Source organism: Plectropomus leopardus, chromosome 8 (assembly GCF_008729295.1).
Source record: "Plectropomus leopardus isolate mb chromosome 8, YSFRI_Pleo_2.0, whole genome shotgun sequence".
Taxonomy (NCBI): domain Eukaryota; kingdom Metazoa; phylum Chordata; class Actinopteri; order Perciformes; family Serranidae; genus Plectropomus; species Plectropomus leopardus.
This window is the reverse complement of record NC_056470.1, coordinates 28,512,643-28,534,931: the sequence shown is the minus strand read 5'-3', so window position 1 is coordinate 28,534,931 and position 22,289 is coordinate 28,512,643. Positions and strand designations below refer to the sequence as shown.

General features: G+C 42.2%; 1 protein-coding gene across 1 annotated transcript in view; it reads left to right on the top strand.

The window, feature by feature from the left end:
• The window catches only part of iqsec2b (IQ motif and Sec7 domain ArfGEF 2b), a 42,819-nt gene that overhangs the window by 8,060 nt on the left and 12,470 nt on the right, over window positions 1-22,289 (top strand). Inside the window, 2 exon segments of the mRNA XM_042491161.1 lie at window positions 21,262-21,559; window positions 21,642-21,959. Coding sequence (XP_042347095.1) covers window positions 21,262-21,559; window positions 21,642-21,959 — 616 coding nt within the window.

Sequence of the window (22,289 nt, the reverse complement as noted above, 5' to 3'; positions counted from 1 at the left end):
GATGTCGAACTGACTCTGCAGCAAAAACAGGTTAAAAATATAAAAGATTGAAGCTAATTGAGACAGAAGACGGGGAAATTAAAGAGCAACAATGTTCTTGTACAGCAGATTTGGTCTTTAATTACTGTTACAATCATGAAAAACATTTTTCACCAAGTTGCTCGTAGACTTTTTTTCATGTTTTTGAGTGAAATCAAACCAATGTGTTCAGGGTTCAGAGGGTTAAATACTTGTGAAAGATGTCTGAAAGCAGCACAAGAAATGATGTGGCTCCAGGTTTCAGAGGGTCAAGAGTCCCGCTACATACTGTTCACATCTTAGACACGTTACCTTGCCTCACCTACGTTTCTACAACTACTTTTTCATTCGCCTTCTATCTGCGCCACGTATACCATCACATCTGACTCTCTTAAAATGGAAAGGACACAAGTGGAAAGCTGTGATGTAAAGTTTTTCACAGGAAGTGAAATGTTCTCGGATGATGTGAGAGATATAGTTGCTGTGGAAACTGTAAAGCTGTCCTCGAGGCACTTGCAATATTGCATTTCCATCCTCGCTGCATCTCTCCGCCTCCAACATACCTCACCTATCCAGGGGAGGCAGAGGAGGAGGGGAGGCCAGATAGATATCCAGATCCTGACACAACCTCCTCCCTCCTTTTGGCCTTTGTCTTTTGCTCTGTGTTAAAGGGCAGCTGCGTACAGATAACAGTTGTGTCGTGGTATATTAGCGCACAGATTAGCGGTCTTGCTTTGTCATTAGCGAGGAGGGCAGAGCGCAAAGCCTTTTGTCCATTCAACAGTGTGTTAAACATCAGTGTGGACCTAATCATGCATCCATGTCCCCCATCCTCCTCCTCCTCCTCCTCCTCCTCTCTGGCGTGGCATGTGCAGGTTTCCACATCATGTCGCTGCCTCCGGCGTGTCAGCACCTGATCATCACAGGTGCGTTTTCATCGTCTTCTCCCAGCTGTTGCGCTCACTTTATTGGTTGTCTTTCCGGTTCAGATGCAGATAAGTGGCACTTTTGAGGCGGGATGTTTGTCAAACACTCATGCACACGTTCGGCGGAGCAGAATAGGGAGACTGGTTACCGTGGGAACGCTGTGAGCTCTTCTGTGAAGAACTCTGTGGGCGAGAGACACAGAATAGAGAGATGGAGAGAAGTGAAGAGAAGAGAGGGTAGGAGTGGGAGCAGGAGCAGGGTGAAAGACAGAAGCAGGATTGAATGACGGCTTGATGGGGATGGATGAGACATACTGGAGACAGATGCGATGTTTTTTTTTTTTTGTCACAAGTCGCAGGTTCATTGAAAAGTTGGCTCCTCTGGCCGGCGACCACCAGCAATTAGTCATGACCGAGATCTGTCTCAGACTTTACAGAATCGCCTTTTGCTGATCTGCAGGGATTTCTTGAATCGCTCCTTCTGAGGCTCCCACATCACATTCAAACAAAGCCTAATCGTTTTTTGTGTGAATCAGTTAAAATCGCACACCTATTCACACACACACATGTGCACGCAAACTCACAGGGCACAGCAGGTGCCTGCTGTGCGTAGTTGAGTCGTATAACTGTAACTGTGCCCCTCCTTGTCAGTGCTTTCGCCTGGCACTCAACGCCAAACGCCCACACAGGCAGTCCGCACTGTTGCCAAGCAGCAGGAGACTCAAGCTCACAGTGGAAAGCGGGAGGGGGGGGGGGTGGGAGTCGGTTGTGGTAGAGCTGGTGGAATGGGAGGGGGGAAGTGGGGCGGTGGGGTGTATAAAAACATACTTAACTTTAGGCTAAAACGCAGCGTGTGTGGTTATCAAACGTCTCTGTTTGTCAGCAGGAGTCAGGCGGGTCACACGCTGGAGGTGGGATGACGCAGTGTGCTCCCACACTCTTATTTCATAGACAATGGCAAAAAAAAAACGGCGAAATTGAAGTGGGTCGTACCATGGCAGAATCGGACGGACAGATTTTTAAATTATACCCCCAGAAAAGCCACACAGATGTAATAAAAGCGCTCTCTGGCCGTTACAAAACACTTGTTGTGGCGTGCGGCGGTCCAGAATAAGCCTGCCACGACAGGGCAGGTGATGTCTTTCTGTGATCGCAGCATGTGAGCCTTTTGCTCCCACTCTCCTCGCTCATCTATACATAGACTCACCTACGCGCTGACACCCCCATGCCACTGCACAGGTTCGAGGAAATACTGATTCCAGCATCCACATCCTGTTTCCATTTCGCATCCCTCCTCCCCTCTCTCTCCCATCCTTCTTCCCTCCATCCCTCCTCTCTTGATTATTTTCACCCTTGCCCTCCTCCGTATTCAACCTCTCCCACTCTCACGTAGCTCGCTCTCCTCCCACTCTTCTTCCTGCCTCCAGCCTCTGTCAACTCACTGCTTTAAATACACGCCACCTCACATTCTCACAATGTACCACTATTTCTTTTGGCTTCCTGTGTCCTCTCTGCACAATAACATCATTTGACCTGATTTACATCTCAGTCTTTATTCTGTATTATCTCGTTATTTCTTGTAATGACAGAAAGAGAGACGTGCACATACTAAGAGCGTGTGTGGGTAGTATGTGTTTTTTGTTTTTCTATGGAGGTGTAGAAGGAGGAGGAGGGCGATTGGGGCATTGTGTCTGTTTTTATGGCACTCAGGGACTCAGGCGTAACTGCTCATGAAGCAGAAATCAGATCCTAGATGAGCCTGTCAATGCTCGCCACACCGGGGGGATGCTCTAACGGGAGGCATTAGTTACTGCTGGTAAAATACAAATCTTGGCAGTGCAAGACCACACAGTGTGTACGAACCAGCATGACTCAGGCTCACATAACAGCACCTCTGCCTCTCCTCACATCTCTATCCAAAGCTGAGCAGGTCGTCGGGTTCAGTTGTTCCAGAATACAACAGAGATCCTAATACAGAGAAATTAACAAACCACAGGTCGCTCTCACCTTTTCAGGATATTCAACAACCTGTGCTTGTAAATTAAGCTTTGAGGCACTGACTTATAACCTTTGTGTAATCTTTATATATAGGAACGAACGAGGCACATTTGTTCAGCACTGTGCAGTTAAAATAGCCGCTGACAGCTTATTCTCATTTAATTGGAACTTTTTATCATTTGGGTGAAGCAAACGTGCACTCCGCCTACATGATTACATCCTTAAACGCTCTCATTTTTTACCGCTCTCTGTTTAGAAACCCCTGAACTCGCTAAAAGCCCCGCTCAGTGTACCAGACTTCTTTGACCCCGCCAGCATTTAAATGGCAAGAGTCAATTTGAAATCCTTTCAAATGTGAATTGTATTTCAGTTTATGTGATCAGTAGGATTAAAGGATTAGGCTGGTGATATTCTGTACTTTTATTCTTTATAACAAACCCCATGAGGAGGTCAGAACCAACAGCTTGCCACTCCCTTTCTCAGTATTTAATTTTGTAGCTTGCTATTTTTGGCCAGTTTGTGGTTCAACTGATTTCTTTTGACCACTTGAGGGCAGCTGAAACAAGCTGCAAGCACAACACTGACATACCGGCGCCCTTTAAAGGGGACCTATAATGCTCATTTTCAAGTTCATGCATATATTTTGGGAGACTTCTAGATCATGTGTGCACACTTTATTGTTAAAATAGTTTATTTTTCTCATAATGTCTGTGCTGAAACACCTTTATTCACCCTCTGTCTGAGATGATACTTTTTAGTGTCTGTCTCTTTAAGACCTCCTCCTGAAAAAGTCCAGTCTGCTCTGATTGGTCAGCATTTCGGGGTCTTTAGGATGTTGGTGTCTCATAGTTTTTGAAGCTGGGGAGTAACTGTAATAGAGAGAAGTGATATTATAAAGATCAGCAACAAAGGGTTCTGCACCAATATTGTAAGACATTTTCCTGCATAAATAAGATCTGAAAATGGGGAGACATTAACATCTGTAGCCAAGATTTTCTGTTTCGCCTGAGATAGCATGTAGCTACATATAGCAGTGTCCTTGGAGCTGGGGGATGACTGTAATACTGTAGAGAAAAGCAATATTGTAATACAAAAAAATCACCTATAAAAGCTTCTATGCCAATATTTTTACAGCATGTTCTAGTGGGAAAAATACCTTAAAATGGGGGAAATTAACAACATCTGCAGCCAAGTATTCATTTTTCCCTTGAGTTAGCATGTAGGTACATGTGGCAGTGTACTTGCAGCTGGGGAATGACTGTTATGGAGCATAGCAACACTTTCTACCTTGAAGTCACCAATAAAAGCTCCACAATAAAACATGTTCCAGCAAGAAGATGATTCAAAATCGGTCAAAAAACCAACATTGGAAAGCAAGACTTCCCTGATGTTAGCATGTAGCCAATGTAGCAATTTAGGCTACATAATGTAAACACACGGAGTAACATGCCTGGTGCAAACTGGAAACAGAGTATTCAGACTGATCTGAAGTCTAAGTTTTTTCCTCGTAAGGATTACTTTTACATATGTTTACATCATTGTTTGAAACTTAAGCCACATTCGATACAGACATCTGACTTTTATTATTTTTCTTTTATTTATTTGACAGAAAATAAGGAAAAGCAGTCGATGAACATGTTGCCAAACAGTTGCTTAACTCTATATCCAGGCATTATGGAGCAACATTAGCAGTCATTTGGAGTCATGTTTTTGTCCACCTGATGAATTGAAGTCTAATATTTTTCTCTTTTAGCTCTGATTTTGGTCTCCACCAACTCCTGAGAAAAAAATATGTTTCTTTAGCTGCTGAATGCTCAACTATGTTCACCAGCTAGTTGCTTATTGTGTGTGTCGCTGAATAGTTTACAGCGTATTTTTGTTTTTTTCTGAAGCAGCTGCTCGTTTTGTCTGAAAATGACAACTATTAGAGCAGCGAGAAGTAACCAAAACAATGAAGTTGTGTGCTGAAATGCTAAACTGCGAGTTAAAACACACTGTAAAGGTCATTAAGCCGAGGGGAGCTGCAGATTTTGATGAGAATTCAGTCTATCAGTTCATCACGACGAGCGACCCCTTTCACACTGTAGTATTGATTGCAAATTGTTGTTTGATATATAATTATTATAATGGTTCTGATTTTAAACGCTTTAAGAAAAGGTCACAGGTACCTCATTTACATTTAAATGCTGCTCAGTATAATTTCCTAAAACAGCCCGGCACTGTATTTTTTAGCAGACATTACTGAAACAGGAAAATAGTGTATTTTTATACCGTATCGGGGAACATTTTTAGCTTTGGATTGGTGTGTTTGTGAGTATTTACGTCAGCAGGAGGGTGAATGTGGGTTTGACTCAAAAATAAACTACAGTGTGTGTTCACGGTAATGAGGCAACATGTTACTCAGTGCAACAGTGTGGCTAATTTATGTGCTTTTTATAGTTTCTGGACAATAATAGAGCCCCATGGCACAGACGAAAATGAACTACATGAGACTTTGGCTACGCAACAGGAAACACACACGGCTGCAGGGATTAATTGATATGTTGATCAACAGAAAGTGATTTGGCAGCTATTTTGATCACTCACTAATCTTTTTTTTTTTTTGCAAACATTTGCTGGTTTTGTGCTTCTTAAGTATGAAGTTGTGATGCTTTTTTGTCATACATAATAAATAAAGGTGTTCTGATACAAATTTTTCCTTAGTATTATCAATTCCAATACTTAAACTTGCATATGGGGCAATGCCGTGTACCAATACTCTTACACAGAAAAACAAATTTAACAGCTGTTCACTACCAACACAGTATCTATGTGACTTTCATGCTATCGTTGTTTTATGGCATGGCTCAGGTTGAACTGTAAATCAAACACACAGCACTCTTTTATCATCTAATCTGACATTTTGCTAATGATTATTATGACTATTTAATGGGACTCAGTTCCTCTTTAAAACAGTAGTTGCGAATCGCTGCACAGCAGTTTCCTGTGTTGGTGACTGTTTAAGTGCAGTGAACTGATTTCTGGGAAAACTGAAGTTTTATGCAGTTGTGAAACTACTTTAAAGTTTAATTTTTTTTACAATTTAATGAATTACATGGTATCGGATTGAATTTGCTGATACCAGATCGAGCCTTTTAGGCTTTGTTGGTGGCATTTTTGATACTTGTATCTCTATCGGAACATCTTAAATAATAACCTGAATAATTTGGGATTTAACCTTCGGCTCTGAAAAATTACACGCAGCATGTTTTTGTAATTTCATTCATTGTATTAACAAAACAATTCATAGAGAAATAATTGGCAGAGTAATCAATAATTAAAATGATCATTAGTTGCAGCTACTTATTCGTAGAGTAATTTCAGTATTTATTGACAGTAAGAAAAACGTAGAATATCACAAAACCTGAGAAAACAAAATCTATATTGTTTCTCGTAAAATTAGGTCTCCGTGATGCAGCTGTTGTCGTTCATGTGAATAACACACTCTGAATTCAGCTCGGTCGCTGCGTCTTCCACAGCTGGCCGTAAAACAAGCTGGTAAACTGCTTAAGTGTTGCAGCATCTCACTTCCGTTCTCGCTCTCGTTGCTGAATTTGTCTCCGAGTGTTTCCATGCTAAAATGACAGGGACTGTGTGTCCTTGACAGCAGCTGGCCCCAGTGAGAAACCAGCCATTTACATGCTAATCTCAACCACTGCTCACTCTTCAGCTGCTCGCTCACAATCTGCAGATGGAACATCTCTAATTCCTGCCAGAGGAGAGGGGTAGCAGAGAGGCTTTTGTGTGATATGTGCACTTTTGCATGCATTACGGAAAGTGGTTTCACATTTTCATACAGGATGATCCACAGAAGAACCCTGCAGTAGACCAGTATAGAGCTTTATATAATCCGCCAGAGTGGTTGGAAGTTTCCTGCACAAAGCTCTCGTTTAACAACTCTGGTGGTTTTTAGACATTTTTGTTCTTAAACTCTCCATCTATCACGTTAAAGACACCTGCAAACTCCTGGCAGATTCGATTCGAGCTAAACGTGTGGTGTTTGTGACGGCGCGTCTCTTGTTAGTCACCCTGCTGTCGTCAGAGTCTGTCACACATCTACCTCTCTTTTAAATGTGCCATTCATCGTACTACCATTGATGCTGTATGATTTCTCACTATCAACGTGCAGCTTCAAATCAGAGCTCTCTCTTTCTCTCTCTTGTTCCTTCTCGCTTTCTGCTTTGCCGCTGACTGTTTGTGTGTCTCTGCTTTCTCCATGTCTCCATGTGTGTGTCGTCCGTCTCTGGTCCTTCCTGTCAAGTGTCCGGCCGCTGTCTATCTCAGGGCAGCCCATCTCGGCTCCCAGCACTCCCACGGCGGCGGGCAGCGCTGCCTTTGCCGCACTGTTCCCAACCAGTCTGACCGTTCACAGCTTCGTCAGTCTCCATCAGTACTGCTGCCCCTCTACTGACCAAAGCTTACAGCGGGAGGACAGGTAAGGGCCACAGCAGGCCTGCGTACAGTGAGTACAGCACAAAAAGAAAAAAAACACCCTTAAAGGGATAGTTCAGGGTTTTTGAAGTGGTGCATGGACTACTTATTCATCGATATTATATTACATACAGTAGATGTCAGTGGGACTCGGGGCTCCCCTAGTTTGGAGAAACAGGCTTTGACAGGGAAGCTAAGCGATCTGCTGTGGAGGAGTTGGCAACTTTCACCTGAAATAATCAATGTTTGTTTAGATATACGTATATTAAGAATATTTCCACTGCTTTGCCTTAATGTCAGACAGTGATTTCCACCAGAAAAATGAAGCCGCTATACCACTTTCTTCAAAGCCAGACTCCACTGAAGAATCAAAATGTTCAAAAAATAAAAAACAAAAAAAAGTCATAAAATTACTTGGGGGGAAAAAAAATAAAATCACTCAAGAACAGTGCTTAAATAATAATAATAATAATAATAATAATAATAATAATATACAATTATTATCATTATAAGACTTTTTTTCTGGACATTTTTCCCTTGCTTTTGAAAAAAAAGTAATTTCCAAATTACTAATTTCTTTCTAATATCCTTTTTTCACCATGTTTTCAAAAGAAAGCAAAACAATTTCCTCAGATTTCAGTGGTTTAAATACCTGTGAAGACGTCTGAATGCTGGACAAAAAAATGATGTCAATCCAAGTGTCAAAGGGGTTAAAAGTGTTAGTTTGGATTTAACAAAGTCAAAGTCTTAACGGAGTCTGTTGGTTTCATTTGAGAGCCGAGAGAGGAAACTGAGGCTGCAAACAGTTTTTCTGTTGGAAGGGGCTTCCTGAAGAAAGGGTTAACTTAAACCTAAACTAAAACTAAAACACTGAAACTAATATTGATTGCTTTTAGGTGAGACTTTTTTTAGGTGGCTAAAATTTGTTCTGTTGCTGACTCATCCACAGCTGTACCTTACTTAACTTCTGTATCACGTTTCCAGCCTGCTTCTTCACAGTGGGGGGCCGCCGACTGACAACTACTACATGCAATACACCGACTATGGAAAAGTATCCCATAAAACCCAACTTCAAAAAACCAGAATCATCCCTTCAAACCTCCATAAGACGCCCTGCAAGTCACCTGCAACAACCTATAGATATCTCCCTCACCGTCACCGTCACTTTCCTTTACATTTCATCTCGTCTGCTTGCCCCCACCTACCCGCTTCTAATCTTAAGCGCCTGTGCTCAGTCTCCTACCACTCCCAGGTATGACTAAGAGCTGGCCCCTCTACCAGCTCGAAAAACAGCGCTCCTTCACAGAGAGCGAGACGATAGCAGTCATCTTCAATAAGCTGTGGGACCGAGGTGGACTGAGTCACAAGTGAACCCTGCGAAATCTCGTCCTCTCTTCTCTCCTCCTTCCCCTCATTTATCCTCCACCTGATGCTGCTCTCACACACATCAGTGCATGATGCTCCAACACTGCCATCTAATGGCTTTAGACAGCTGTGATGTGCACACACTCAGTGTATGCTAAACACCATTTTTTTCAAGCTAAAACTGCAGCCTGCTTTTTTCTAGTTTCCACCTGTTTGCTTTCTCTGTTTGTGTCTCATGCTGTTTTTCACTCCTCTTTCTCTCTCTGTCTTGTCTGTCTGCCTTCCTCGTGCTTTGCTCCGTGTTTTGACTTGTCCCGCGTTGCTCTCCAAGAGAGGAGGGTGAGGATGAGGGTGCCCATCAGTTCTGTTGCTCTGCCTCGGGCTGCAGCAGCCCCTCCTCTCGCTGAGCTGAGGTGTGACCGACCGCGCAACGACTCACTCTGCCCATTTACCTGTGAAAAGACTATCACAGTTAATGCTGCCAGAAAACGGAGACCTCACTGTGTACCAAAAAGGCAAATTCTTGCTGCATTTTAGCAGGATAAAAAAAAGAAACGCATGCAAGTTGTAGTCTGTTTATGTGCTATCACTGATTTATTCATGTATCATATTTTTTGTGCATTTTAAGGAAATTCTTGATGTTGTCTTCTCTCTGTATTCTTTGCTACTCATTTCTTTTCTTGGAGCCATGACAAGCTGTCAGAGCGCATCACCATCGTCCGCTCATTACTGTCGCACTCATGCTTATCTTGGATCCACTAGTTGAGTCACGTCAGTTCGGATGTGCTCAGTCAGTAGTCGCCATTTGTTATCTGTGCAAATAGCTTTAAATTCCTGTCACCGACCTTCATGCAATGTCAGAGAATCTAGCCTCCCATGTGATGTAAAGACATAAATTGTTTGTTTCGACCCCTACGCATCTGATAAGTACTGTCTCATCTGTCATCACAAAGAGATTTATCGGTTTAGTTCTGAACAAAATAAAGTTCTCTAGTTCCTGAAGACACGTCAGCTCTGTCTTTAAAATGTCCCAAGGTGAAATATTTGTTGCTGTAATTAAAGTGTGCTCTTTCAGTCATGCTGGAATGTTGCTCATACACACCCACCTCGCTCATCTCCACCTCGAGCACTGTGTGCTCGTCCACAGGCAGAAAATTTATCACAGGATATTCCTTTTGCAGTTTTGCGTTGATTATTTGGTGCTCGTGATTCTTGAATGCTTTCCCCTGCAGAACACACACGTATGCTGCCAATTATTCATGTTAACTGGTCACAACTTTGGAAGGAAATCAACTTTGTTTTTAGCTAAAAGTTGTACAATTTTCTAAATATAAACAGAGGTGTGTGTTTATGTGTGTGTGTGAAAGCAAATCTTCAATACTTTTCTAATTGCTGTTTCTCAGGACATTTAATATGCTGTAAAAACGAACTACTGAACCACACAGAGAGCACAGTTTTCTTACGTATAGAGTTCATAATGCGTACATAATACAGAATATCCTTATCTGAAAATATTTCCAACAGGGCTGTCTCAAATAACTTTTTGGGCATCAAAGCTCGACAGGAGAGGAGTGGGGGTTTGGGGGCAAGGACATTAGTCCACGCACCTAAAATATTGTGACTATTAGCCACTTTGTTAGCATGCAGGCAAAAACAAATACTTTGTAAAACGGCTACGCTGTTACTTAAAGAACTAGTATGTAAGATTTAGGGGTATTTAGAGGCATCCTGTAGTCTGATTTGCAGTTTGCAACCAGCTGAAACTTCTTCTGGTTAGAATTATTTTACTTTTCATAGTTTAGGAGGTTTTCACCAGAAGCTGAATTATCCCCTGAGCTCTCTGCCTCTCCGAAACAAACAGACCAGGTGATTTAAACCGCAAAAACTCTCAACAAATCAGTGTTTTTATGTTGCTTTTTGACATGTAGGAGATGGGTTGCTAACCCAGCAGCTGCTAATGTGTGCCCACTTTTTTGACTTCTGTATCCACACATTCAGGAGGTTTTTTTAATGCAAGCCAAATTATCCACAGAGGTCTCTTCCTCCAAAATGAACTGACATGTTGATTAAAACCAGTAAAAACACTCAATACAACATTTTCTAGTAAAACAAAAAAAAGAAAAAAAAGTGTTTTCCTGTCACTTCCAGAGGGGCTACAAACTGTGATGAGTGATGTGAATATGCAAAAAGACAACAAAAAAACCCCACAAATGTCCCTATCTAGAGCCAGTGTTTGATTTGTCCACTCTGGGCTACTGTAGAAACACGGCGGTGCATCATGGCAGTTTCGGTAGATAAAGACCTGCTCTCTGTGTAGACCATTTTAAAGTAACAAAAACAGAAATCTTATTTTCGGGTGATGATACAGTAAAAGAAACATACTTGTTATATTTATTATATTCCATTTCTGCCAATATGTATCACCCTAAATCGTTCACACTGTACCTTTAAATTTCAGGTGATTTGGCGAGACCGTTGTGGATTTGTTATTAGCCAGTTTCCTTTGGCATATCTGTCTGTCGACTTTTTGTGGGTGATTTTGAAAGTATTCCAGACGCTTGACATTTTCGACATCTTCCTGGCACATGCGTAAGCCCTTCACATGTGGTCCCAGTTTCAGTTTATCTGCTGGTGACATTAGATGAGAGTGAGTCAGAGTCACAAAACTGTCACCCAGTTTGAATGTTCTTGTCTGAGAAAAACTAAAAAAATATTAAACCTTGAAGTATAATCAATAATTGAGTCATGGGTTTTTTGGGATGGAAAATTTTTAAAAATTTCTTTCAAAGAGCATTTGAACAATGATTTTGATATTGATTACAATGGCAGCGATAGAAAGTTTGAAGCATTCGGGTCAGCCCTAATTCTCACGCCGCATATAGCATCTTTTCAATGAAACAACTTTCCTCCTGGTCTCATTCACACCGCTAACATCTCATTTTACGACTAAAAGCTGCATAGACCATCTCTGTTGCTTTAACACACTCTGTGTCACCATGTGTCTTTGCTTTCACCTGCATTCATGTACAGACAGCACAGACATCAAGGTCACCACTGACGTGTCACAGCACAGTGGGATACTTCTCCCTCCTCTTTCTTTCTTGCAATAAATGAATGCACTTCGTCTACGTGTCTCTTTGTCCCTGATGTCGCTGTGGCGTGTTTTTGTTGTGTAATAATTAAAGTGACTGTGAATGTGTTTGTGATCGTGCGCAGGGAGGAGGAGGGTGGAGGGAGAAAGCTGGGCAGGGTGAGGGAAGTTCACAGCTGTCAAAGACAGTCAAGAATGCAGCCTGTACGGCTCTGCAGGGCGAGCAAGAGCCAACGTGAGTGTGTGTGTGTGTGTGTGTGAAGGAATGAGAGAGAGAGAGAGAGAGAGAGAGGGTGTGCTTGTTATTACGCTGCTCCAGTCAGTGTGGGACCTTTCTCTTGACAGTAGCAGCATGGTAAGAACTTTTTTTCCACTTCAATTTCACTTGCAAAATTGTCACAAAAGAGCATTTAGTTTGGCACCGGTGACGTTGCTCGTTACACTGGTGTGTTTGTATGGTGGCCAATGCTGAAGTGATGTAGCACCTGTAACATGCCGTCGATCATCAGTGTGTCTGTGTGTGTGTGTGTGTGTGTGTGTGTGTGTGTGTGTGTGTGTGTGTGCGCTTAGGTAAAATGTTACTGAATCATCACTGGCAGAAAGCAAAAAAACTGTAAAACAAAAGATAACTAGTGTCTTTTGAGTGCTGATCATTAATGATTAATAGTTTGTCTTGTGTTTTAAAAAGAAAGAAAATGCTTTGGCTTGTTGCATAAATGGAAGTACCTGTGTGACACAGCGTGCATGCCGTTCAGATGACAGGTCGCATACCTTTCAGAGTCTGCATAATCTGCCAGACTGTCATGGGTGTCACTCAGGTGCACGCTCAGAGAACAAAAGTAGAACAAATAACATAATCACTTCTTGAAACATGTTTCTCATGTGAGTTTGAACGCCTATTAGGAGGATTTGTCAACTACAGTGGAGGTCTGCAGGGAGCACTTTGATGTGTGCGCACAAGCAGAATGTAGCTGAACAAAATCTGGAAGTGCATCCGTCAAAAAAATGTCAAAATCATGCACATGGAACTAACTAAAATCATCTTACTGGGACACTGAATAAAGGAGAAGTTTCTATGTAAAGTTTATGTTTCTTTGTTCACCCGTCTGTATACACAAGACTTATCTCTTCATTCTTTCTTGCCTTATGTGCCAGAGATGATCTGATAACTTTGTGCTTACAAAACACCGCCGATTTCCAGCTACATCACTCTGCAGCCCTGCAAATAACACGGCTGTACAGGGCTTCTTTATTTCTTCATTCAATACCTGGATTCAACATGAAGTGGCGTCCACGGAGGACGAAAACAGAGTCTGTGTGAGCTTTGAACTGGAGGATCTGGGTCACAGAAAGAAGTGAACAGTGTGTGTGTGTGTGTGTGTGTGTGATGGTAAACTCACAGCTTGAGACAGTGAAGTGGCAGCAGAGTGTTGGCGGTGGAGGAATGCTCCGATGTGACCCATGAATGATTTGATTGTTTCCTGTCAGTTTGGCCGTTTTGAAAGAATGAGATCACATGTGACGAAGAGAATACAGATTGTTCCGGTGGCAGATTTATTTTCATGATGGAAAACATCACTAACACTGTGTTTTTTAATCTCTTTTTGTTCTGACGTTGATGGCGAATATTATCACATAAACCAAAGCAGTTAGCCGGGATCTTGCCGTCGGCCTCTCTGCTCCTTTTTATCATCTATTGTGCACATTTGCAGCGGCGGATCTTCCTATGGAGGATGTAGGCGACTACCCAGACCCCCCACATTAAAAAAAATCCAACATAAAGACAAAAAGATCCACAGATCGAATGCTGACAGTTGGTCCTTAGTACGGGTACTAACTCTGCTTCATCTAGTTCATCAGTGAGTCATCGTCACAGTCAGACCGTGCTGGAGCATTTATGGTTACGGTGGCGTGGAGTGTGTCTGAAGAGCATTAGAGTTATGTCACAGACACACAATCGCCATCAAAGAACCAGTGGTGACAAAGGCTGACTGTTGTGTCGCCTCACGTTGCCTGTGTCTCGGGTAAAAAGGTCCATTTGAACAAAAAGACTACAGCCAACCGGTGTGGATGTTCTGCTCCTGCATGAGAAAAATGAGCTCTCCATACCGGCAGACGGTAGTCGTCTGTATTCGTCCTTCAAAAAGGGAAAACCTGGAAGACCGACAGAATGCTAGTAAGCCAGTTAGCACATAAACAATACAACCCAATGCTGAAAGCACAAATAATGTTTACTGTGAGACAGAAAACTGTAACACAAACAGTTACAGACTGCTAAAGAGCTCAATGGCTAAAAAACATAATGTCATCTAAAGTATGTAGTAACTCTGTTCCTGTCTCACATCCTCTTGACTGTAGCACTTCATTTACTTTCCTCACTTCTATTTCTTCACTCTGCGAAGGGCTCTGATCGTGTCCGATGCAGATTCAACATGCCGAATCAGACAAAAAACAGGCGAACAGTGTCAACAAGTGCCAAAAGACCGGGACAAACCGCAAAAACTAGTGCGACAGACGCTCACTAACATTGACCGAAAGCCCACCGTTAGCTTGGTGTGTCAGAGCCATTCTTCAAAATTGTTCAAAAAATTAAATGTTTATTTAATTTGTGCTGATTATCTTTTAGTTCTTGTTTGTAATTAATACAATAGATATAAAAGACAGTTATAATTTATTTATATTTTGTCTAGAAGGGTGTGGGGGCCTGAATCGGGTGCCGAATGTGCTTGGTCCGGCACTGAACATTTGTGTGGCAACGATGGGTGGACTATCAGACAAGGGGCCCCTGGGCACAGGTAAGCCAGAGGCCCCACCACCTCCTCTACTAAGGAGCAAGACACACAGACTTTGTGTGTGACCCCTTTTTTGTACTTTTGTTTTCTTTGAGGTCATTTTCAGTTGTTTTTTGTATCTTTGCAGTTCCTTTGTGGTCATTTTGAGTCTTTTCCTGGTTGCTATGTTACAGTCACTTGACTAACATTTTGAAAATGCTCAGGTGGCCCCCTGGCACTTTGGGCAACTGGGCTTGTGCCCAGTAGGCCTGTAAAGTAACCCATCCACGGTGGCAAAGGTAATTATATTATTATCCTGGCTGATAAGCTTTGGGGCAAATGTCAAAACTGACACAGAGTTTAAGATGCAGAGATTAGACAGGAGATGAGATAACCACACCGAGTCATGCTCAAGTGGAAATGAGTCGACAGACAGGTCGATGCAATTATTGGCTCCTCCTCTGCAGGCAGCATGAGAGGTTAATCCCCCGGCCTCCTCGTCCTGCTGCGGGTTCGATGGCACAGCCAGACCCACCGCCGCTCTTTCATACACACACAAACACGCACCGTCAGCACATCAATAATATATGAGCGAGGGACAGGAGGCAGGGGAGCGCACTGACACTGTACTTCACTGCACACACCCCCATTCACTTTTCAATTTCTCTCACTGAAACTCTTGTCAATTGCGGCCCACTTCTTTTATTCTCATAACACTATCAGCGATCACTTTTCCTGTTTATTAGATTCCCACCATCTGTTTCGGCTCCAATTAAATGGTTGGAGGTAGTGAGACTGCGGGCCGGCCTTTATGAGGGAGCCTCTGGAGAGAGCCTTTCTCTGGCACTGTAACAGGAATACAGGGTTTCTTACATAAGTAATGAGGTGCAGATGCCAGCTGCGATATGGCCGCACTCATGTTTTATACAACAAACTTTTTTACTCGTATATCATCCTCACCTTGTCTCTCGTCGCATATTAGCGCCTGGTTCTCGCTGCAGGCAAGAAAACATTAGCGTCTTGTTTAATGCATGCATGCTTGGAGGTGGGTTGCAAGGTCTCGCACAGAGGGGAAAAAATCAATGCTGGAACAGAATTAATTTATTTCAAGTGCTTCACCAAACTTGGAGAGTTTTAATAGGCACCTCTTAACTTTGAAATATTCTGTTTCTGGAGCACAAGTTTCTTGTGTTTTAATTAAATTCTTCTGTGGCGGTAGAGTATGGAGCTAGAACAGTGATGAATTTTGGTATCAAAAATAAAATTTCACATTAAAGAAAGGAGATATTAGCACAAAAAAAAGTTTAAGGTGATTTTATAGGCATTCAGATTTATTTTATTTTATTTTTTGGCATTGTGATGTTTTTCTGTGACTATCTTGTTTGTTTTTTTCATGTCAGTCTTTTCTCAGTGTCAGTCTTAATGTGGATTAAATGTAAGTCATGCAGTGCACGCCAAAACAGACGCCCCTTTTACACTTTCTATTTAGGGTGGAAATATTGCGCCGTTAAGCTGCTTCGCTGTTCTGTGTAAAAGGCGTGATCGCAAAATAGGTGCACAGAGTTGTCTCACCTTTAAGCCAGTAACGGAGGTCGTAACAGTGCCGCAACAGTATCTGTATAAATGACACAGCAGGCTGGACGTTATTATGCGTGGGACAGGAGTGACGTTTTGATGGCAGGAGATCTAAAAAGCAGCTAGCAGCAGTGAGCAGCTATCTTAAAGAAAAAGAACAGTTGCTGCATATGTTCGTAAATTGGGAAAACAATGAGAGCTCCCCCTCTGAGGAGGAGAGGACGAGATCAGCCCCCATATAACAGAGACGTTAATTACTGTAAATGCCATGTTATTCAATTGTTATTGTTTATAAAGCGCCTCTTTTGCTTCTGCAATGCTGGCATGCTGTCTAAAATCACACACTGGAGCAGCACGATGCTGCAGTTGTTTGGTTCTCTGTAAAAATGTAAGAACGGTCTGAGTAGCAGCCCTGTGATCCTACAGCGTGATCTGTGAAAGAACGGCTTGTGTTTTGGCTTTCAGGGGAGGAGTTTCAGGGAAGGGGACTGGACAGGACTGTGTGATTTACATTTAAATAATTTAAAAAGACAATTTAGAATGCCCAAAAAATCAAAATAAAATAAAATGGAAGGAATCAAATATGATATTTTTGACCAAATAACTCGATATCAATATCACCATGATATTATAGGCTTGAGTGGTTAACGTGGGTAAAAGCAAATAATGGCACAACAAGACCAGTCTGGTAAGTTTGGAAAATAATATCTCTTTACTGTATTGCAGCCTCTAAAACCAGGTATAGAAAACACATTGATATTACTTCCAAAATGTAAGATGATATCTGGTCTCATATCACAATGTCAATATAACATCAATATTGCCCATCCCTAAGATAAAATAATTTCGTCTATTTTATATTTATTAGTAGATTTTTTTAGTGCCATTTTTCCTTTTTCAAAGCCAAATTGTATTTTTGATGCCAAAATTTGCTGTCACTGTGTTAGCTCATAGAGGAGCCCCTACAGTGGACATCACTCTTGTCTGAAGTGTTTCGATTCTTCATCATTATGAAATGTAAACATCTGACAGCTGAAGTTTATAAGAATGCTTATGGAGGTAAAATCAGTTTAATAAACAGCTGCGAATATTCAGAGACAAATTAATGAGACCAGGTTTGCACCTCCCTAATGTGGCGTCGCATGTATTTAAGATTTCAGTGCTTAAGCTGAATGAAAATACCATCTGCTCCTGCTGATGTGCACTGCAGGGAGTTACAGTGAGTCTCTTGCCTGTGTCTACCTGTTGGCACTGTGCAGAGGCACTCATGTGGCTAGTTTCCATTCCTTAAAAGGAGCCGTTTTAAGCAGCTCTGAAGAAGAAGACAGAATTTCCTATTCACACAGTTTAGACAACGTGTAAATAAGCTCTAAAAGCAGATGATTCATTCAAGCTTCCAATTTTAATGAAGTTTAGACGACGCTGTGTTTGCACGCTTCACTCCGTACAGATATTTTATCTGTTTACAAGGTAAGGAACATATAGACTGTCATTCACAACCTGCGGAGCATCTTCAACACCCACCTCAATGGCGATAACAGTTAATACATCGCCATGGCAACTACGCTTCTCGTCCTAACAACTGCCTCGCCGCCCACAACGTCCCACAGCAACCGTCACCAAGCAACCCCCTCCCGCTTCTCAGCTTCTCTATTTAAGGAGTAGAGGAGGAGGAATGATAAATGATGCTGAAAAAAACATTTTCAAGAGATGGTGCAACAACTTGTTGCTCATAATTAATTTGCTCAAAGTGGAAACAAAGAACAGCTTGATAATGTTGTGATTAATTCTCTGAAAATGGTATAGCTATAAATATGTGGTTTATATTTACACTCAGCTGTGGTGATGTGCGCTTCCCTGCAGATGTCAGGATTGTGTCCTTTATCACTGAGCTTCTGCATGACTCTCATGTTATGCAACACTATAGGGTTGTCCTCAGTGTTGTTGTTAGACTCGACAATAATTCAGCCGGGTCATTTGTTGCTTGAAAGCACAGGATGTCCTGCTGTAAGACCCTGCATTGTACAACGTTTTCCCCCTCGTCCACTCCAAAGAGCCTTTTTACAGGAACTGACACACGGTGTGTTTGTGTTTGAGTTTGACTTACAAGATCAAAATTCACCAATTAAAATACCTGCAAGTTATTTCCTTGTTCCCCAACAAGCTTTTTCCGTCTTGTCTTGTTTTTTTACCAGCAAAACACTAAGACAGGAAGTCTCTGCGATCCAACTGAACAACACAATGAGAGAGGGGGAAGGCGTTGGCTGACCCACTCAGAACCCACGCAAAAATGGTGACAGTCAACAAGCCACCATTTTAGCCCTTTTTTGTCGTCTGCCTTCATGTATGAGACTAAATGTGGGATATCCGATTTACTATACCCAGGGAGGGGCTGTTGCAAAATGATGGAAGGCCAGGGGTCCAGTTAACCCTTTGAAACCAAAGCAAATTGGCTTGATTTCTTTCAAAAACATGGGAAGAAGGCAGTAAGCAATAAAAGAAGAAGTGACCTAAAAATCAGCAAGAAATTAGGTAAACATACAAGAAAAAAAAACAAGAAAAATGAAATTAAACAAGAAAGAAAATGACCTGGGAAAAAAGTCACAATTCTGTAACATTATTTCAAATCGGTAATGATGATAATTATTTTAATTTTTTCCCTAGCTTTGTCTAAATCATTTTCTAAATCTATGAATTGTTTTGCAATTTGTGCAACATTTCTTACATAGTTGCATATTGCATGTTTTTAAAAGAAATCATACCAACTTGCTCAGGGTTTAAAGGTTTAAGCACTTGTGAAAGGCATCTGAAAGCAGCGCAAGAAAAGTGATGTCACGCCAAGTTTCAAAGGGTTACTATACAAACATTAATAATAAATATATAAATAATTGGCCTGGACCTCTGTCCGACTTCTCCCATGGAACTTTATTTTGATAAACAAGCTCGACTGGAGCGGCAGTAACTCAGTCTGTGGGGACTTGGCTCGGAAACCGGTGGTTTAAGTCTGAACAGACCAAACATGGAGTGTGGACTGGTAGCTGGAGAGCGGCCAGTTCATGCTCCGGAGCACTGCTGAGGTGCCCATGTGCAAGGCACCGATTCCAAAACTGTTCATGGGCAGCCCCCTCGCTCTTACATCTCCCCATTAACCCTTTTAACACCTATCCTCTACCGCTCTTCCTGAGGTTTCTTCCTCTTTTTTTTTCCCCGTTAGAGGGGTTCTTTTTGGGGAGTTTTTCCTTGGGTGATGTGAGGGTCGAAGGGCAGAGGGATGTCGTACACTGTAAAGCCCTCTGAGGCAAACCATGTTTTGTGATAATGGGCTATATAAATAAAACTGACTTGACTTGACTTGGATCGATATCAGTTCTCTTGTGCTGCATTCAGACGCCTTTTACTAGCATTTAAAGCTATGAAACCTGAAAAAACTGGTTTGATTTCTTTCAAAAACAAGAAGGAAAGACATAATGAGCAACTTGGCAAGAAAATGAGTGAAAAGTGACAAGGAAATATTCTGAAAATATGCAGAGTGGAACTATTAGATATGATCAAAAAACAAGAGGGAAAAATGTCCTAAAACTCTACATATTATTCATTTATTTATTTGATATTGTGTTACAGAAACTAAATGTATTTATTTTTAGCATATTCTTGAGTGTTTTTTTTTTTTTTAGGTAGTTCTTTTGTTCTAGTTTTTGTTCTTATTTTCATATCATTTTCTTCCAACCTTTTACTAATATCTGGACCATTTCTTGTTAAGGTACTTGTTGCCCTGCTCATGTTTTTGTTGTTGTTCTTGTTGGGGTTATTTTTTATTTATTTATTTATTTATTTATTTATTTTGCATTTTTTGCTTTAGTTGACAGGACATAATGTAGAGGGGGAGAGGAGGGACGACTTGTAGTTTTTAGAAGAAATCAAGGCACTTTGCTCAGGTTTCAAAGGGTTAATGCATGTGTTGCATAGGTTGCAACAGGTGTGTGTGTGTAATTTGTGAAAAAAATGAATTACTCAATATTATCATATTATTCTATATTGAAGCTTTTTATGCCCTCTAGTTTGTTGTTTGTATTAAAATACAAATAAATGAATAAATCCCACTCACCACCCTAAGTTGAGAATCAGGGGACAAAACTATGCAAAAGGTATAAACCATACAAAAATGCAAGATTTGCGTGTTGCATGTGCTAAATGCAATGCTCCCACACATTCCTGACCCCGGCTCTGCACTGACCTGTTATGGGACAGCTGTCAGGAGGGGTGCGGCTAACACAAGGAGGAAATGTAGGCAGGAACATGTGACTGTAGTTGTTCTCCAAACAGAGCCTGACTATTTGACTTGTGGTGGATCTTGTCGCCGGAGGATCTCTGGATGCGTTTTTTGGTTGTTGCTTTGCTGTTGATGAAGTTTCTCGGCTGCAGGTGCTTTCAGCTGTGTGAGAGTGAGGGTGAATCTCAGAGGAGGTGTGCTTTGTCATGTGTTTTGTCCCACGATATTTCCACAGTGAGCTGAAGTGCCTGTTTCACACCTGCTTTGAACGTTACACCCTGGTCTTTCCTGTCAGTATGGTGTTGCTGGTATGTGGCGTTGGAGGAGTGTGTTTTCGTGGTTGATGACTCCTCAAAATGTGCTGACACTGTTGTGTTTGTCACAGAGGAAGACGGCGAGAGGCAGGCGCAGGCGAACCGTAGTACTATATTAACTCATCCTCCTGACTCAATAAAAGAAGATCGGGGTCAGAGACCTTTTATTGGATCATCAACTCTCGTTGTAGATAAGGAATGTTGTGCGATTTGGCACCGCGTTAACGCACGACGAGTGTTAGTTGTTGATCATGAATTCCTCCAAGAGATGGTTACCCTCTCGCCGCTCTCAGGTTTACATGTAAGTCCTCATGTGAAGGCTCTTCTGCATGCTTTAGTGAACCTCCTCAATCACTCATTTAGTCTCTAATTTGCACTCAACACTCCAAAGTGCTTCTTGTAATATTTTGTCAAGCGCCTTATGACTCATTCTAAAAAGCTGCTGCTTGTTTTTCTCCTGCAGTGTGGAGGGGGATTCCCAGTGTCCAGAGACGGGCACCCACAAAGACAGCTCATTCAGCCAGACGCCTTACCTGCGCGGCTCGGAGCGCTACACTGACAGCAGCGCCAGCAGCGCACCGTCAGGATCCAGGGACCCTTCGTGCGTGTCGGCCTCCAGTTCGGCCAGCTTGGCCTGGGCACTGCGGACACGCCACCAACCTGCGAGTCTGGCCCTCCGCAAGCAAGAGGAAGAGGAGAATAAGAGATGCAAGGCGCTTTCAGACAGCTATGAACTCTCCACGGATCTGCAGGATAAGAAGGTAACAGTGTTGCAAATGTTCTTTGGTGTGTCCTAGCATCATCAAATAGTAAATGGATAATGATTGCTTTGTTTCCCCACAGGTGGAGATGCTGGAGAGGAAGTATGGTGGTTCCTTTGTAAGTCGCAGAGCAGCCAGGACCATTCAGACGGCCTTCAGACAGTATCGCATGAACAAGAACTTCGAGCGCCTCAGAAGCTCCGCGTCGGAGAGCCGCATGACACGCCGCATCATCCTGTCCAACATGAGACTGCAGTATTCATTTGATGAGCGACAGCCTCAGCAGCAGGCCCAGACGCAGACCAACTTCACCCACAGTGTGGCCATAGGGCCTCCTCATTCCCCCGACCCGGACCGCCCAGGAGACTACACCCACCTAGAGGACTCCTTCTCCAAACAGGTGACAGTGTTTGATCATTTATATAACTCTATCTGGCATCAAAGTCTCAAAGGGCTTTGCTGTGATAGAAAAAACAAACAAGAGAGAAAGAGAAGCAAAACTTGAAGGACCAGTGTGTAAGATTTTGGGGGATTTAGTGGCATCTAGTGGTGAGGATTGCAGATTTCAGCCAGCTGAAGTTTTTTTTCTGTTAGCCGAATTATCCACAGAGGTTTTTTCTGTCCAAAACAAACAGATCAGGCGATCTAAAACTGTAAAAACACTCAAAAAAGCAGATTCATGTTATAATATTAGTGTTTCTCCAATGCTGTTTGGCATGTTGAAGAAGTC